Consider the following 12624-nt stretch of genomic DNA (forward strand, 5'->3'; position numbering starts at 1 on the left):
GACGAAGGAAAAGGAGTGCATCTTGGTAGCTTGAGTGCGCGCGGGCGTGGATGGCAGACGCGTGCGGGGAGCGGGAAACTCACGAGCTCGGTGTCCGAAAGCACGGCGGCAATGCATTGCACATGAGCAAGTAAGTAGAGCTCCGCAATGTGAGCGAGCTCGAGCCTCTCGTTGATAGTCTGCTCTGTGTGAGGGCGAGTCCTTGATGGTGGACGGCGAGCAGTTGTCCAAATCGGGATGACTAAGTTGCTAGTACGTACTGCTTGTAGAGGCCGTCTGCATCAGGCAGGTTGGCACGGCTTGCAAGCTTGAATAAGAGCTTGATGTCTTGAGCGTGGTGAGGATGTCAGGAATGATTCTTTTCCTCGTCCACACATGAGGACGCCCCAGTACTGATGCCGTTCAACGCCTCGTACTCTGCCGCGACGAAGATCATCTCACCCAAAGTTCTATCCACATAGAAGCATGTTCCATACTTCCAGACTCGAGATCGTGAAGGGGCATGAGACCGTATCTTATGACCAGATAGACGATGGCATGCTGCTTCTTGGACACCCGTATTGTGACGGGGAAGTCGTTCGTTGCCTCTGGCGGGAAGTAGACGTCGATGGCCTTCTTGGTGAATCGGGGTGCGAGGGCTCGGCGGTCAATGATGTGCAACTAGTAAAGGTAGAAACACCGTCATTTATCGGATACGCGCACAGGGAGAGGGGGGACATACTTTTCCGGTCATACAGACTATCGGTCGAGCAACATCGCCGAGCTCCTCGCTGCAGGTGAGCTCGTTCTCCTTCAGCCATTTCCCGAGCAGTTGCTTGAGGCATGGCTGCAGTTCAGAACCCGCAAGCTCCAGAGAGTCGAGCTGTTGGACCCCTTCTCTAGCAGAACACCGATAATGGGGGAGAGCCCGCTAGCTGGTGAAGGCACCTGCTTGAACGACTCCATGACCTGAGCGGTAAAGCTGCTATCAGGATGACGTTGCAGGGAGTGACGCGCGTGCACGCAACTTGAAGAGAATACGCAACGATCTTCGCAGCCTCGGTATTGCCCGCTCTTGAAGAGTAGCTGATACTGTTTCATGTAGAGGTCATCTGCACCAGGTAGGTTGACACGGCTTGCCCGAGATGGCATTGAGGAAACCTTATCACATTACCGGGCACGAGCACACTGGCAGGGAAAGGGGAAAACACATTTGCGCCTGTCGCTGTGCGTATTGAGCAATTTGCGCTCGGCGAACGCACTAGTGTGACCCTCAGTCGGTTGGCTAACTCCCCGCCCATGGCGTCGAACTGGACGAAAACCTTGACCATAAACGCGGACGAGCTGGATGTGTTACTCGAGATGCCAACGAGAATGAGCCACTTCTCGTGGGGCGTTGTACTGTCATTGCACTGTAGTTGATGACCTGGGCGCCGACAAGGGTTAGATGGCCATCGAAGATCGTCTAGGAGGGGGAAGTCGTGTCAGTGATGATGAGCTACGGCAGCCTCAGTGCCGAGGCCGAGGGTTTAGTCATTGACCCACCTCTGATGTCCTCGTTGCTGACATGCGACTTGACCATCTGCTCCGTTTCAACTGGGAGCGTTCGACGGGTGGAAGAAGTGTGAGGAAGGGTAACACCACGAGGTTGGCCGCGACATACCTCGTAGAGTAAGGATCTTCTGGTGAGGGGTGCTTTATTGCAGCGTCTACGGTGGCTTGGTCTCCGGAGGTCATTGCTTGCATCAGCGAGGCCCAGGATAACCACCTGATTGGCTTCGTTGACATTGTTGCTCACGCAAATGATGTGGCCGAGTCTAATCTGAGTCTCAGAAAATTATGAGATCCTGAGAGAGGCGAGTACAGCGCGAAGAGACTGACTGACCTGGAAATTCATCACTGAGGATCGAGGATGCTGGGTGCGCACCGCATACGAGACCGACACCCGTATTATGGTGAGTCAACATGGTGTCCGAATATTTCGGCAGTAGGCATAGCTTACTAGCACATCGGGTTTTCTCGTGCGACTCCAGGGCATATCGAGTGTCCCGCCGATGGCGACTTGCGCAGTTTGTTTCGCCTCGGCGTATGCGCCCTAGTCCAGACGTTCACATGCTGGGGGAAACGCATCCAAACTTCAGGACTTGTGCGCGAGTCTGATTCGGAGTGAGAATACAGATATCGGATGTCGGGTGGGGTGTACAGCATCGTTGAGCGTACTCGCCGTCGCTTACAGCAATCGCTGGCCTCTGCGATGGCTCATGAGAACATTGAAATCAATCCTCAAATTGTGGACCTAATCGAAGGGTCGTACCTGGAACTGGTCTGTTCGCGTGACGGTCCGTCTACCTTAAGTACGGTGATGACAGGCCAAGAGAGAGCCTCACTGCACAATTGATGGCGCGATTCTTCTGAATCGTGTCTAGATCGTGTCCGTGTACATCCGAGCTCAGTTCCAAGACCTTCAGACAGTCGCGCAGACTCAGCCAACGAATGCGTTGGTAAGAAGCGACTTGATCGCGAGTGGAAGGGAGGAGGAGTCTGCCAGCAGTAGCAGCACGAGTGCATGGCTGCATGTTGTGACCCGAACAGGCGCCGCAACTCGCTCGAGACTTATGGCAAATCCTCAACATGGCCAGAGGCCACCACACGCACATCCAATAAGCTGGCCGCGATTAAGAGCTTGGTTTGAAGTCTGTTTTGCGCACGAATTGATCAACTCGTCGGAACACAGGTGGAGGAGGCAAATAGACATGACAATGATGAGACATCTTCAACGGGAGAGCGTAAGTACTCGAGATCGCATAAAGCATATTTCCATGATCGCGTGAGGCAGGAGACCAGACATATAGCATACAACATACTCTATGCAGAGAAAATTTCAATCACTTCCGAGAATTCTGTCCAACTCAACTCATACGCCGCCCATGGCCCATACAACCATAGTCTACAGAGGGAGTATCACAGTCTTGAGATCGGACACGGTGGACTCTGCGGTCTAAAGCAGCTTGAGCACAGGCACTCACAGTGTGCTCCGGCAACTCACCATATGCGTACGGTGGCAGCGAGCCAGAAGTTCTTCGTATTTGTCAACGATTTTCAATATGCGTTCCACCAGCATTTCAGTGCCATCCGGACCGGGCAGTGTCGGCGGTGTCGTCTCAGCGCGGTGAGCCATATCCTGCGAACATCTGTCGGCGTTAGAGCATGTAAGACAACGGCATAACACACCTCGAGGGCTTCAAGGACTTTAGATTGTGACGTGTGCGTGGCTTTCATCCGGCCGCTCAGACCTTGAAAGTGTCCTGTTTGTTCGGCCAGTTGGACAGCCGTCACCGTGTCGGTTGTCCAGCCAAACCAGGCTATGGTAGCATTAGTCCCGGCAGACTTAACCTCGGCCAGCAGCTTGTCCTGTTGAACAGATATCTTCGACAGCTGGATGAAGAGGGGATCACATTCTTCTAGGTAGAGTGTCTTCATCGGCTTCCGGTTTTTCAGCGCCGTCAGCGTCTCAATCAAGTTGGGCTGCGCACCAATGAGGCAGTGCTGTATCCAAAAGCCACGTAGAGACTTACCGGGTCGAACAGTAAGAAGGAGGAACCCCATTCTTTATACGTCGTGCGGATATAGTCCTCTTCCTCTCGGAGCTTGTCGACGGTACCCTCCACGCGTCTCAAAGGACGCGTGAACATGTAGCTTTTGGTTTCCGAGAGTCTGGCATTACCAACTCTCTTCTCAGTGATATTCCTGACCTGCAAGAGAGTGCGTACGATCAGGTGTACGAATGCGCGTCAGTGAGAGGGCACGTACCTGCTGCTGCAGGTTGTAAGCCTTGCGACAGGTATCGAGGGCGAGATTCATGGCCTCCAGCAGATTTGCATGCGGGTTCAGTCCGCCTACTTGGCCATGCAATACGAATAGCTGCATGTCTTGCTGTCTCAGAGAGGTTTTGATGCGATGACGGTACTGCTTGTTGAGCAGTCTGAGCCTATCCGAGAACTTGCTGGGCCACTCGTCGAATGATTTGCCGAGGACGTGGCGCTGTAGAAAACTGATCTCGGTGTGACCGTTGTAGAATGAGTGGAATTGAGTACAATGACACCCTCACTCGAATGTAGCTTGGTCTGCAAGCCCCTTTATGGCACGGATACCGTCTTCGATACCTTCGGTACGCTCCACTGCATCCTGCAGACTCATGACTTCTGAGACGTTGTTCCTGGAAACATGGGATAAGCGAGAAGAGATTGTCTATGGAGGAGAACATACGGGGGAGTGACTTTGTCCTTGTCATCGACTTCACTGTGCGCATGTTCTGGCTTATTCAACGGGATCATGAGTATAGACTTCACCACATGACGGGACATATTGAAAATGTTCCAAAAGTGGGTTATTTCAGAGTATTTTCAGAGAGGATAGTGGCCAGATACGGATGGAAGTAGAGGAGAATGCGCCGCCATTCAGTGTGCCACAGCGGCCATTGCAACGTGCTCGCCCAGAGGCGCCGACAGGTTGGGCGCTCATCGCGATGCAAGTAAGTTGGGGAGCGGCGTACAGACCAATCACACGTCTATTCTTGTACTCGTACACAACATACTCACTGACGCTTAACCTTCTTAGCCTTCGCTCCCGTACTCCTGGACGATTGTGGTCAGGGGTTGTCACTAACGCACGTACCGCTGCTGCTTCTTCGACGCAGGCTCCTCCCTCTGGTCACCCCGTTGACATTTGAACGCAAGCATGTCTTCGTCGCCACGTCGAGATTCTTCAGGACTCACGTGCTCTGGCAGCGACCCGACACCGATTCCCGCAGAGACCGGTCTGGACTGGTCGAACGCTGCTGGACAACAGCACCATGTGGGCCCGGCGGATGTACCTCAACAGCACGTGGAGTCTCCCGTAGACAGTGGCGGCGCGTTCGATGAAGCGTCCTCGGAATATAAGTACGAAGTGGCCTGTTCGGCCATTTCACAGCGCGAGGACGAGCCAAAGCGTAGATGATTGACAACCACGCGGTATAAGAGGGACTGGGGCGGCGCGTCGTCAGCCTCGAGCTCAGTGTGATGTCGATGGAACACAGTCGTCGCGCCTGTACGCAGTATGAAAGGGACAGCTGCTTGCAATACAGCGGTTGCCTTCGCGGGAGCGAACCGGTAGCCCATGAGCCTGGAGTTGCCATCCGGACGCACGAAGGACAGGGAATTTGTCGCGTGCACAGCGTTGTAGACTGACGGAACGGCGCGTCAGCAATGCGTATATATTCAAGGGCTTTGGCCGTACCGGACACAGAGTGAAAGAAGCAGTCTATGAGCGATTGCGCGTTCAAGGACATGTCGAGCAAATCCGGGGTGCCTGCAGGCCGGCTGGTCAGTCCACACCCTATCGCACGAGCGGACACAACGCATACCCGAAAGCTTGCAGTTGGAGTCGACACTACCATACACGTCGACACTACCATACACGGTGCTCACAGTAGGTTGCCCGTTCCTGCAACACGACTCCAATAACAAGAGCACTTTGAGCAGGAGAGTCGGGAGGTAGGGCGAAGTCTCGTAGATCATTGGGTGAAGTCATAATAGGGTGGCCGCCGGAGGGGAGGATTTCTTCGGACAGCTGCTGCGCAACGACAGGTTGAAGTAAGGGGAATAGAACCACTGCTTATATGGTACGTACCTAGTAACAGTATACGATGCTGAAGTTGTCATTCGAGGTCTCCGCGGACAGAGGACCAAAGGAGGACCATGTGTGTTCTTGTACGAAGCGTTTGCGTGTGTGATCTGCCAGACAAATCTCCAAGTTCCGCCAACGATACACAAATGGTGGTCGAAAGAATAACCTACTACTTACCTCCCGTCATCAGATCGTGGCTCCATACAACAGACGTTCACGCGTCACTATGACCCAAGATCGGAGCAATTGAAGGACTGCAGGTCGATAGTAGATGACTGAGAATCTCATAGACATGGGCCTTGTGGCAAGTGGAAGCGAGGGTTGGGTATAAGGCGTGCGGCATGCTGGCTGGGGAAGAGGAGGAGAGGAACCATTTCCGCGAACCCGGGCGGCTCCCCACGGACCGATACGGTGCCTTATTTGGGCTTGATTCTCCATCAGATTCTCTCCCCGATTACTAATACAAGAGCACCAGATCATATCGCCGGTCCGATCTTCCTCAATTGGAGGGCATCCAGGTGGAGATTGGGATCATCGTCCTTCGCCTTCCTCCCAGCTACAGTGACAATCGCACCATGGATCCTGCCAATGTACACGTTAATACGTATGCGAACAATCTCTATACTGGCGAACTGTAGCTGACTCCATGCATAGAGAGGTCAGAGCTGTCCACCTGCCGGCCTGGTATAGCACCAATGGCGGCGAACCCTCCCGCGGAGTCCCGCCGATGCAGAAGATAATCGTCGCGGTCACTCAAACGCATTATGAGTGCAAGACTCGAGCAGACAGAGGTGCTAGTCGTCTGATTCACTTGCATGCGGCTTCAGCGTACTGATTTGCATATAGCGGCTCTGATCGTGACAGCTCACGACACGGGCATTGTCTTGCTCCAGAACATAATTGAGAAGCATTGGGACTACATGGATGAGCCTAATGGGGGGCCGTCGGTGAGCACTAATCATGATTGTTCCTAGTGTTCGCTGACAATAGCCACGATCAATCAGGATGCGCATTGTTCGATCAGCATGTCGATTGAACTACCTGCCCCAGAAGGTTGCTTCGGCGAGACAGTCTATGACAGTCACTGGTTCCGATTTGACAACGAGGAGGATCACACCCGCTTCCGTGAGCTCATACTCAGAGGATTGGAGCTGGCTAGCTCGTATGACGAGTCTCTGCGTGACGAGCTTATTCAATGTGTCTTGAAGCGAGGAGGACATCGCCCTGCAACTGTAGCGTAGTATCCAGTAACTTGAACGTTGGCCAATCAACGCCATGATTGATCTATCGAGGTTCATTGGTGACAGCCTTGACGACGAGGCATACACCGCTGGCGCTATTGGCGAGTACTGGGGTAGACGTACAGAGAGATATACAGCAAAAATGGGGTTAAAGGTCGAGGTTCGAGGATGTAGTAGTGTCGAGTAATGTGTGGAGACGCTCAGCGAGCGACTGCGCGCAGGTGCGCCTGCTCTCGAATATGCTGTAGAAGGGACAATGTTAGTAGTTGTTGACTGTGTGTCAACAAGCGGTGGAACTACGGACCTCCTCCACCTTGTTTTCGTCCAGTAATTCTGCACCCACTACGGACTGTTGTACCTCCGAAAACGACGACAGTGAGGATGATGTCGGATGCGGGCCCTCGTGCCGGATATGCAAATGCGCCAAGATTTGCGGGCTCGCGTTTGTGACCATGAAGTCCAACTGAGAACACCGTCCGGAGATCCTCTCGAATCTAAATCGCAACAGTGAGTCGACTATGGCTTGACCGTTTGACACATGCGACCCTTCGACCGGATGTGGCATGATTGACTATCCCGGGTGAGTCGAGGGAGGGAACCGGGTTCATATCGACAGACGAGGCGACTAGTGAGTCTTGCACCGACATGCATTCCGGCGGCCATCACGATTCACAGCACGAAGAACTCTCACTTACCTCAAGACAGGTCATAGACCCAATCATACAACCACGCAGTATAATGAACGTCTAAGAAAAAAAAACTCTAGATAAGCGGTCAAGCCTGCTGCGCCGTCGTATCCGTAACAGCAGCGTCCGAGGTGATATCGGACACCTGCTGTAATACAGCCCTCCTGCACGCATCAGCTCCCCGTGCGTGCCCTGCTCCACGACCTGGCCGTCCTTCAGGACGATGATGAAGTCTGTCGAGATGCCACATGAGATACACGAGACGGAGCGCCTGGAAGAACAACAGAGCTTACCGGCTTCGACGACGGTGCGGAGACGATGCGCGATGCATATGCTCGTGCGCGCCTTATCCTGGAGCAGGTTGTTCACATTCCGCATGAGCTATGTCTCCGTGTGCGCGTCCAAGGCCGAAGTCTACCCAGCATAATCAGTCAAATAATTGACCCTACAAGCCCAGACACTCAATACTCACCGCCTCGTCGAAGAACAGGATTGGTGGATCCTTGAGGAGTACCCTCGCAACAGCAAGACGCTGCGCAGCTTCTCACCCCCAGAGAGCATCAGCCCGCGCTCTCCCACCTTCGTGTCGTACTTGTCCGGCAGGCGGAGGATGGCATCGTGCGCCTTCATCGCAGCCTCATACACCTCCTCGTCCGACGCGTCTAGACGGCCGTATCGGATGTTCTGCAGCACAGAGTGTAACAGAGGGGTGTCCTGTGGGATGACTCCGATCGCACTACGGAGCGAGTTGATCTGCAGGTCGCGGATGTCCTGGCCGTCAACCAAGATGCGCCCGGACGAGGGCTCGTAGAAGCGGAAGAACAGGCGGAAGACAGTCGACTTGCCGCACCCTGAGGGTCTGACGAGGGCGACTTTCTTGCCAGCGGGGATGGTGAAGGAGAGGTTGCAGAAGATGGGACGGTCAGGGATGTTCTCAAACGTGATGGCTCCACCGCGGAGTTCAAGCGAGTGTGCATCTGGCTTGTCCTACAGGGAGGTCAGCGGGTGTAGTGCTGTGAAGAAATGGGCAAACCCGCACCTTCGGTGGCTGGTTCTGCGTGGTCAGGTAGAACAAGACCTCCATGTCAAGGAGACTCTGGCGCATCTCGCGGTAAATGGCACCGAGGAAGTTAAGCGGGAGGGACAACTGGAAGACGAGCTGGTTGACCATGACCAGGTCTCCGACCGTCCTAGTGCCTAGCGAGGGGCCGCTCAGCTGCACGCATCGCCTGTTATATCAAGAACGGCATACCGTTGATTGCTCCTTGTACAGCGAGGAACATCGTCCTGGTGAGCGCACTGGAGAAGATGACGTTCTGGCCGGAATTCAAGTACGCCCACGAAGTGGCGATCTTGATCGACGTAGGCCGAAAGGTGCTTGTCGTACTGCACAATCTCGAGCTTTTCGTTCTGGAAGTGCTGATACCCATTTGAGTGTGAGTACGCTGTGATGATATGCCGAGTTCAGAGACTTACCTTCACAGCTTCGTGATTGATCAGCGAGTCAACCGCTACCGTTGCGGCCTTGTTATCTGCAGAGTTGGCCTCACGACGGAACCGAGTTCTGTTCGCTGCGTGAGGGATCGTTGATACCAGTTTCTAGACGGACTGACCTCCATAACGTAGTCGGCACGGTAAACCAAGTGTATGCGGCTAGAGTCGCGACAGTGATCGCGACATAGTCCCATCCGAACTTGTATGTCTGTCCGTCCCTTCACATTTAGACGGCCACAAACAGTTGAAATGGGCTCTGCTCACAAGAATACCGCAAACCAACGAAATCTCAGGGGCAGTGGGCACTATCCGGAATATAATAGCCGATAGAATGAACGTGATGCTTCTTCCTGGACATGAGTTGAAGACCTCAGGACAAGCAGAAGGAAGAGACGCACTTCGTTGCCCGGTCAATCGCACGGGTCAAGCCGCAGGTCTGACGGGAGGTGGAACTTCAGGTCCAGGTTCAGCAGGTGCTCGAACGTTTCCCGTGCGACCTTGCGGACAGCGTGTTGTCCGACGCTTGCGAAGGTCGCATTCAGCAGCTCGCCTCATGTTGCACCGATACGCGCCGCACCATCTTCCTCCATGCATGAGAGTTGCAAAGACATGCGTGGTCAGAAAAACTCACAGCCAAGGATTAGTGACCCTGCGACGACCCATGTAATGCAGTGGACACCGTATGCACGTCGAGGTTAAGTGAATCGATGACCTGCTTGAATAGCAGAGGCACTTGCACATTCAACAGCTACAAAGGCTCCTGCGTTACACTTCGACGCCGATGCCTGTACCGTCGCAGACGCACCTTGCCCGAGATGAGCAGCCTGAACCCAAGCACCACGCGTCCACGCGTCGTCCAGTCATCCTTCGGCCACAGATTCTCGGACAACTTCTTGATAATATTCCAGTCCCTCTCCCGCTGCTCCCGCTGCGTTATGTGCACCGCATCTCCTCCAAGCTCTTGCTTAGCTGCTTGGCTTTCGGAGCTGCCGGCGGCTGCGCGGATGCAGGCGAGTCGGTCTTCTGGGGTTGCTGCGCTAGGTGCTGGTAGAGACGGATGCTAGGAGAGTTCCTCAACCCAAGTGGAGTCCTTTGTGAATGCGAGGAAGCGAAGATTGGAGCGTTAACTCGCGAGACGGCTCGTGTGCTGTGCGGCGCCTACTCCACGTGGCAAATTGATCACCTACCTTGCAATACCCGCCATGGGTTGTCGGCGTCTAAGTCACGTTTCTGATCATACTTGGCGAAATATGAGGCGAAGACCTGGCGACTAGGTGTCCAGGAACAATTGCGAATACAACCACAGAAATTCTACAACCTTCTACTGGATGGTACAAATACACCACGTACAAGTCAATCATACAGCGAAAACTAATGAATAGGAGCAAGAACAACAACAAAGACGTCCTCTCTCCTCTTGCCAGTCGGTACCTCCATCCAAGCGGCAGGCCGGAGACCCACGAATTGGCGCATCTCGCCCAAATAGTCGATGCGCCGCACGCCATGACGAACATTCTTGTCATAGTTCCCGCGATCACTCGCGAGGCGTTTATGGAACGCTCGGCTCACCGACTCGCGATGTGCCCAGGTCAGCACCTCGAACTCCCGTGAGGACACAGATAGCCGCAGGGCCTTGTACAGGCCGTAGATCACGTCTCCGACGGTGAGATAGGGGAGCGGAGTGGAGGTCCATACTGGTGCATCAGTAGGCTCGATCTCAATGATGAGCGGAAGGCCAGCAAACACGAGCGTAATGCGCGTGAGCATCATAGGGCTGCCGTTCGCCCTATTGCGCACAGCACAGTTCGCGACGTCCTGACGCGATAGATCCCGGGCTCGAAGTGAGCCCCTGCTTCCGAGCTTGATGCTGTTCGGGTGCTCGGCGACGTCCCACCGCAGCGGGGGGGGGTGAGCTTGATATTGAGGAGCGATAAGTAATCGGTCGATGCTCGGTTCAACGTGGACCTCGACGTTGAACCGAGCATCGGCCCCAGCATTGACTACGGCGGGGGGGCATGGAGAGGGAAGTGGTACAGTGCGCAGCCAGGGGGTGGCCGTTGGGTGCTCAATGGGGCGACCTACTAATGCTCCATCCCACCGTAGCGGTGGGGGGTGAGCGTGATGAGGAGGAGCTGTGAGTGATAGGTCGATGCTCGGTCCACTGTTGACCTCATTGTTGGTTGCAGTGGGGGTGCACGGAGGTGAGGGTGTCCGCGGGATGTCCGCGAAGCGAACCCTCTTTCTGTTCATCGCAGACTAGGTGAGGAGGACTGTTTGATGTGCTGAAGTCGCTGTAGGTCGACGTGAAATTGCTAGGAGGAAGGGTGGTGGTGGTAGTTGGCGGGAGGGATCGGTCAAAAGCAAGATTGGTCTTATATAGTTCGGAGCCTCAGAACTTCCTTCTCTGGCTGCGCGGTGTGAGTGCGAGCACATGTGAGGACGTCGATGCCGCAGCTACTCTGAAATGTTAGTCCGTCCAGCATCCAGAAATGAGACTCGCGTATTTTGACCGCAAGAAAGTGGGAACCTGGACAACAGCGAGGCGTTGTAAATCGCAGCTGCTTGAACCTGGCCTTCAAGTTCCGGAAGTTAACGTCGATGATGAGCAAGAACAGTATATGCCGTCGGATACCTCGACAGAGAAGCTCCGCGGGGCATCCGGCAGCCGTGGCCGCAGTGGTCTATGCGATTCGAACCTGTCAAATTGCAACGATGAATACCTACAGTACAACGAATCATGTGCGTTAGAGGATCAACCACCCCACTACGAATGGAAAATCATTCGTTCAAGTAAACACCTCAAGCTGCCATCAAGGCGACGGGATCGGTGTACCTGACTCAGGTTTGGTCTGCCGTTTTCGGAAGGGCCCTTCGGTTCTGTGAAAATGCACCTAAATGCAGTCGGTCTCTCGCCTGGACTGTCCGAGATATATCACGGCGACAATGTAAACGGGGCAGAGCTTGAGCGGGAGCCTCTCTGCAGTGCGAAAGCCGTCAGCGTCGACTCAACCTGCGATAAGGATACCGCAGAACACTCACCCCAGTACACGTCGAAGGCCACGTCGCTCCAGCTTGTCCTCGCTATCCTTGAACTCCTCCATGGGCGCTATGACCGTGGTCTGATCTCCGCCAATACCATAACTTCTTACAGGATATCAGAGCGCAGTTCAAGGCATCCTCAGCCTTGATGTACGATCCTACAGCGTGCGTCAGGAACCCGCTCAGCTGTGGACCGTACGACGTACCAATCACATTCTTGATGCGGAGACCGGCGAGCTGAGCCTTGACAAACACCTCAGGCTTGTTGACCTTGTTCGCGTAGTCCGCGCGGTCGAGTCAGACGATGTGCACCATGAAACAGTTGATCGCCTGCGCGTGTTGCTCTTGCTTTTTTGCAAAATGGGTATGGCGTGCTCCTACGAGCCGTGCTCGACGGCAATCTTGGGGATCTCGGCCGTCTCGTAGTTCTCGCACCGATCGATGTAGCCGATGGCCTTGCCTTTGTCCGCACGAAGGACCGTGAGCAAGAGCAGGTCCTGGAGGTTGCGGTTGTCGTG

General features: G+C 54.4%; 6 protein-coding genes across 6 annotated transcripts; 1 reads left to right on the plus strand and 5 right to left on the minus strand.

Moving 5' to 3' along the window:
* Nucleotides 1–346: 346 nt before the first annotated feature.
* Nucleotides 347–1131, minus strand: L226DRAFT_573129 (uncharacterized protein; the record flags this gene model as incomplete). The annotated part of the gene is made up of 4 exons (XM_067684789.1): nucleotides 347–417; nucleotides 477–660; nucleotides 722–862; nucleotides 928–1131. 4 exons carry the CDS (start codon nucleotides 1129–1131, stop codon nucleotides 347–349), a joined length of 600 nt encoding a protein of 199 aa, XP_067532952.1.
* Nucleotides 1132–2926: 1795 nt separating this feature from the next.
* Nucleotides 2927–4343, minus strand: L226DRAFT_573130 (uncharacterized protein; the record flags this gene model as incomplete). Its single annotated transcript, XM_067684790.1, has 7 exons — nucleotides 2927–2977; nucleotides 3026–3160; nucleotides 3211–3504; nucleotides 3555–3731; nucleotides 3790–4030; nucleotides 4088–4195; nucleotides 4246–4343. 7 exons carry the CDS (start codon nucleotides 4341–4343, stop codon nucleotides 2927–2929), a joined length of 1104 nt encoding a protein of 367 aa, XP_067532953.1.
* Nucleotides 4344–4853: 510 nt separating this feature from the next.
* Nucleotides 4854–5537, minus strand: L226DRAFT_573131 (uncharacterized protein; the record flags this gene model as incomplete). Its single annotated transcript, XM_067684791.1, has 3 exons — nucleotides 4854–5203; nucleotides 5257–5328; nucleotides 5384–5537. The coding sequence occupies 3 exons, from the start codon at nucleotides 5535–5537 to the stop codon at nucleotides 4854–4856; spliced, it is 576 nt and encodes a 191-aa protein (XP_067532954.1).
* Nucleotides 5538–6221: 684 nt separating this feature from the next.
* On the plus strand, nucleotides 6222–6887 carry L226DRAFT_573132 (uncharacterized protein; the record flags this gene model as incomplete). The annotated part of the gene is made up of 4 exons (XM_067684792.1): nucleotides 6222–6250; nucleotides 6301–6437; nucleotides 6493–6593; nucleotides 6651–6887. The coding sequence occupies 4 exons, from the start codon at nucleotides 6222–6224 to the stop codon at nucleotides 6885–6887; spliced, it is 504 nt and encodes a 167-aa protein (XP_067532955.1).
* Nucleotides 6888–7661: 774 nt separating this feature from the next.
* On the minus strand, nucleotides 7662–10329 carry L226DRAFT_537205 (P-loop containing nucleoside triphosphate hydrolase protein; the record flags this gene model as incomplete). Its single annotated transcript, XM_067681281.1, has 16 exons — nucleotides 7662–7721; nucleotides 7775–7806; nucleotides 7867–7954; nucleotides 8046–8105; nucleotides 8153–8560; nucleotides 8613–8770; nucleotides 8826–8959; nucleotides 9000–9018; nucleotides 9046–9137; nucleotides 9187–9275; nucleotides 9332–9413; nucleotides 9509–9617; nucleotides 9716–9815; nucleotides 9873–9978; nucleotides 10011–10225; nucleotides 10294–10329. Coding segments are annotated over 16 exons (1788 nt in total), but the record flags the coding sequence as incomplete, so codon positions are not given.
* A 109-nt stretch (nucleotides 10330–10438) lies between these two features.
* On the minus strand, nucleotides 10439–11317 carry L226DRAFT_546934 (uncharacterized protein; the record flags this gene model as incomplete). Its single annotated transcript, XM_067682456.1, has 2 exons — nucleotides 10439–11067; nucleotides 11146–11317. 2 exons carry the CDS (start codon nucleotides 11315–11317, stop codon nucleotides 10439–10441), a joined length of 801 nt encoding a protein of 266 aa, XP_067532957.1.
* Nucleotides 11318–12624: the final 1307 nt, after the last annotated feature.

Source organism: Lentinus tigrinus (assembly GCF_003813185.1).
Source record: "Lentinus tigrinus ALCF2SS1-7 unplaced genomic scaffold L226scaffold_23, whole genome shotgun sequence".
NCBI lineage: Eukaryota > Fungi > Basidiomycota > Agaricomycetes > Polyporales > Polyporaceae > Lentinus > Lentinus tigrinus.